The 5,211-nt window shown below is 39.5% G+C and overlaps 1 protein-coding gene across 4 annotated transcripts in view; it reads left to right on the plus strand.

Moving 5' to 3' along the window:
• The window catches only part of NDRG3 (NDRG family member 3), a 104,926-nt gene that overhangs the window by 86,485 nt on the left and 13,230 nt on the right, over window positions 1–5,211 (plus strand). For all 4 annotated transcript variants that reach the window (XM_021709504.1, XM_008051893.1, XM_008051894.1 and 1 more), the window contains 3 exons: window positions 2,316–2,419; window positions 3,081–3,146; window positions 3,249–3,300. In XM_021709504.1, the coding sequence (XP_021565179.1) occupies window positions 2,316–2,419; window positions 3,081–3,146; window positions 3,249–3,300 (222 nt within the window). The remainder of the gene's footprint in view (window positions 1–2,315; window positions 2,420–3,080; window positions 3,147–3,248; window positions 3,301–5,211) is intronic.

Here is a 5,211-nt window from a genome sequence, read left to right on the forward strand (position 1 = left end):
CCAGAATGACAGGCATGCACTACCACGCCCAGCTGATTTTTTGATTTATTGTAGAGATGAGGTCTCGCTGCCCAGGCGGGTCTCGAACCCGCGGGCTCAGGCAATCCACTCACCTCAGCCTCCCAAAGGCGCGGGATTACAGGCTGAGCCACCACCGAGCACGGCTAGTTTGCTTTTTTTAAAAAGGTGGAGGGGGGATTAATACAATACAGCTTTGCCCAAGATGTTTCATTAGCACTTTAAGCCTGATTACATTCTTTCTATATGCTAATGGGTATCCTTCCTTTTTTTAATCTCAAACATTGCTACTCAGGTTCTCCAGGCCTTCAAGGGAGGACTGGCTAGATCATTTTCTCTCTAATTACTGTTATTTGCACTGCTGTTTGACTTGTTATTTACTTTTCTTATCATAAGATCTGCATAAAGAGATTAGGGCCCTCACTAAGTTTTCTGGTCATGATTCCAGTGCACTTAGTTTCAGGTAGACTCTGGTCAGTTTCCAACTGTTTTTCTTGGCTCATTTCATCCACGTGGTGGTAAAAATGCAAACACATTTTTTCCTTATCTCTGTTTCTCTACAAGGCTTGGTGGCAACCTTTACACACTGACCTGGATTAACTGACTTTCTAATTACGCTGGATACATTTCTTTCTTCCAATGCAATATTTTCCTTTCTACTTAAAACTGCTTACTGATTATGTGTGTGTGTGTGTGTGTGTGTGTGGTGTGTGTATGTATGCATGCACACATACAGACATTTACATGTATAATGATGTATACAAGAACTTGGTAACTAGCTCTTTAACTTCTGAGAAGGCCATCAGCAGAGCTACCATTGAACAGTGGGTGGTGGGGAGAGAGACTTATTTTTCACTATGTAGAACATTTTGTTTCTTTGGTGTTATATTCCTTTAAAGTATTGGTAATAAGATTAAAATAAAGGAATCCAGTACAGTAGAATGCACCTGCAGTCCCAGCTACTCAAGAAGCTAAGACAGGAAGGTCACTTAGCCTAGGAGTTTGAGGCTGCAATGAGCTACGATTCTGCCACTGCACTTCAGCCTGAGCAACATAGCAAAACTCACCCTTTAAAAAACTTTGTAAAGTTTAATTTAAAAAGTTAAATGATAAATTAACTAAATCAATAAAATGTCATAAATGGATTTTTTTATTTTTATTTTTTTTGAGTTGGAGTCTCACTCTGTCACCCAGACTGGAGTGCAGTGGCCGCTCCGGCCACTGCAGCCTCGACCTGCTGGACGCTGGCGATCCTTCCGCCTCAGCCTTCCAAGTAGCTGGAACTACAGGCGTGCGCTACCACACCCAGCTAATTTTTTATTTTATTGTAGAGATGAGGTCTCACCAAGTTGCCAGGCGGGTCTCGAACCCGTGGGCTCAGGCAGTCCACTCACCTCAGCCTCCCAAAGTGCTGGGATTACAGGCTGAGCCACTGAGCCCGGCTATAAATGGATTTTTGAGTTGGAGTCTCAATCTGTCATCCAGGCTGGAGTACAGTGGCATGATCATGGCTCACCCGCAGCCCCAACATCCTAGGCTCAGGTAATTCTCCCACCTCAGCTTCCCAACTAGCTGGGACTAGAGGTGCATGCCATCACACCAGGCTGATTCTTTGGGTTTTTTGTAGAGACAAGATCTTACTCTGTTGCCCAGGCTGGTCTCAAACTCCTAGGCTCAAGCAGTCCTCCCACCTTAGCCTCCCAAAGTGGTATAGGCGTGAGCCACCACACCCAGCCAGAATTTAATAAAAAATTCTGTAATGTATATTATTAAATGATGTTATATAGGTAGGTAATATACTGATTGTATCCATGAAATATAGAGAAGTTAATTATATAGATTCATGGTTATTGAGAGAAATGTTACCTTCCATTTATTTTAGTTTACAATTTATATAACTTTTCTTATTTAATCTTTAAGCAGCTTTGTCAGGTATCTGGTTATTATCTTCGTTTTACATACACTATCTTTATTTGTTTGAGAGAAGACAAAAACATTGAAAAACACACACAAAAGAAACAAAACCAAGGTTCCGAATAATGAGGTGACCTGAGTTCCACAGCTAGTACTTAAATCCAAAATAAGGTCTTTGGTGCCCTCAACTGGCACAGGATATGGCACTGAACCTGTCTGTTGTAAGTAATCAGCCATGCAGCCTATAGTAGCCCCTAGACTCTTCCCCATCCCCATCTGCAGTGCAGCAGCAAGCTTTGACTTTTGGCGCTGAAAATGCAAACAAAACAAAATGGACTTGTTCTGCAGCTCAGATGTTTCCCTGTGTCTTTCAATTGTTCTAGGAAGAGTTGCAGGCCAACTTGGACCTGATTCAAACCTACAGACTGCATATTGCCCAAGATATCAACCAAGAAAACCTACAGCTCTTCTTGGGTTCCTATAATGGGTACAGTTGTTTCCTGTTCTTCACTTAAATGCATACAGGTCTAAGAAGAAGGAGGGGGAATAAAGAGCACTGAGTCCAGTCTTGGGGCCAGATTCTTTGAGGTAAAAATGTTCCTTCCAGCTTTTCTGGGAACATGGACGAAGGCTGAGGAAATGGGTCTACTGTAACTTCCCAAGTTATATAGCCAGTAAGAAGCAAGCCAGAGTTTTAACCTTGTCTCTCTAGCTCTTCCCTCTAAACAACAGAGCCTGTTTTTGGTTAAAATCAGAAAGATTAAGTTCTGTCCTTAACTTTGTTAAAAGGAAAATGACCCCCCACCACCACCAAGTGTAAATCATTCTCTTGAGGAAGTTATTCCTATAAATTAAACACTTAGGACTCAAGGATTTCAGTAATGTTGCTGTTGACTTTTGAGGTTGTCTCCTTGTAGCATCTCAGAGTCTCTCAGGGTTGAGCCAGGAGCCTCGGTCCTGCCCTGTAACTCTCAGGACACTACTGAAAGGGCTACTTGAGAACAGAGTGCTCAGAGCCCCTCCCGCCTCAGGTGTGAAGGAAGGACTGTTTTACATTCCTTGGTATATTTTGATACTTGTGACCAGGAAATAACCTGAGTTGCTATGATTTTACCTGAAAAAGCATTGCTTTCACTTCATTTTTCTAGGCGCAGAGACCTGGAGATTGAAAGACCCATACTGGGCCAATATGATAACAAATTAAAAACATTAAAGTAAGTTCCGTTTCCCCCACTGAATTACCAGACTGATTCAGTGTTGGGTGGAGTTTATGCACCCAATTGCTGATTGATGCTTCTCATTTTGCCTGTACCTAGGTGCTCTACTTTACTGGTGGTAGGAGACAATTCACCTGCAGTTGAGGCTGTGGTAAGTATGTTCTGATGTTATGAAGATGAATGAGATTAAAATGTAGTGAAATGTACATAGCACACTACTGATACACTAAAAACAGTTGGTAATACTAGTTTTTGTTATTTCTGATCCACATATATTGGGTTTGCCCTTTGTTACACATTTTGGAAAATTAATTACTCATCACTAGATTTCATTAGATGGAATCAGTATTGCCCTTGATTACTTTGTGTGACACCATTCACTTTGTGGCAAGTAGTACAGCTGAACACCATTTAATTATTGTCAGGTTTCTGGCAGCTTCAGTCTTCAGTCTGATAGATTACCACAATAAATTCAGCAGACTAGAAATCTGTTGAGCCTGTGTGCTTTTCCCTACCTCTTTCTCAAGGACATAGTACATTGATAAAAATGATGTTATGTTCAATGTAGAAAATAAGAAATATTTAAAAAATAGAAGAATGGGGTAAAATTATCCCTTTACCCAAAGACAAGCTATTATCTTTTGCTTTAACATAGACCAGATTATATTAAATATACACGATATGGGGGCCTGACTTAACATTGTTGATAGCATTTTTTCATTATAAGGTCTTTATGTTTGTATAATATTCAGTTTTGTAGATTTGCTGTTATTTATTAATTTTATTTTGTGTTGATTATTTCTGATTTTGCACCTTTAATAATATTACTGTTGAACATCCTTATAAAATCTTTGACTGAATCTTTGATTATTTCCTTCAGATGGATTTCCAGAAGTGGAATTAGTGTGTCCCAAATCATAAACCTTCATAATTATTTTTGACCAGGCACAGTGGATCATGCCTGTAATCCAAACACTTTGGGAGGCTGAGGTGGGAGGATTGCTTGAGCCCAAAAGTTCAGGAGCAGCCTGGGCAACATAGTGAGACCTTGTCTTTATAAAAAAAAAAAAAAAATTGCCAGATTCTTTCTAGAAAGGATATACAGTCATGTTGCCACTAACACTGTATGGAATTACCAGCTTCACTGCACCCTGACTTTTTTTTATTAGTAGTTAAGTTGATAGGTTAAAATAGTATCTCACTGTTTTATTTCACATTTGTTTGATTACAAATGAAGTTAACAGTTTTACTTATGTCTATTTTATCTTTTCCACAGTATTTGTAACTTAGTATCTTGGTGAAATTACTTGATTTTTTTTTTTTTTTTTTGGCTGCCTTCACGTCTGCTCTAAATAGAGCAAAAACATGAAGGAGTGAAGCTTTTTGGAAAGGGAGTCTAATAATGAGATGTAGACATAGGTGAGAAGGTTTGTAAGATGAGGGAATGTTAATGGGGTGAGATAGATGTGAAGATAGAATACATTCACATCTCCCTGAGTTCCCTGTAAAACATTCTGTGTCTGGTGTAAAATACATGGCATGGCTTGCACACAGAGGCAAATAACTACCATTTCCACCACCTCAGAAAAAATTCCCCAAAATAATAAGACTATAGTAGTGACCGCAGTTATCAAGGGGCATCTTTATTTATAAATATCATTATTTTCTGACCTTTATAAAAATATCAAAAATGTTATGAAAATATCTATCCAAAGCATTTAAAAATAAATATATATTCTTAATACAGGAAAATAGGATTTTTGAAAGAAAATATTCTTAATCAGAATTTCCTTATAATACTGAGTTAAATATTTCTGTGACTCTTCAGTCTAGAATTATTTGCCTTTTTAAATTCATGTGAGCCGGGCTCGGTGGCTCAGCCTGTAATCCTGCACTTTGGGAGACTGAGGTGAGTGGATTGCCTGAGCCCATGGGTTTGAGACCCGCCTGGGCAACTTGGCGAGACTTCATCTCTACAATAAATCAAAAATTAGATGGGCGGCGTGGTAACGCGCGCCTGTAGTTCCAGCTACTTGGAAAGCTGAGGCGGAAGGATCGTTGG

Source organism: Carlito syrichta, unplaced genomic scaffold (assembly GCF_000164805.1).
Source record: "Carlito syrichta isolate Samal-C Ts95f unplaced genomic scaffold, Tarsius_syrichta-2.0.1 Scaffold242717, whole genome shotgun sequence".
Taxonomy (NCBI): Eukaryota; Metazoa; Chordata; class Mammalia; order Primates; family Tarsiidae; genus Carlito; species Carlito syrichta.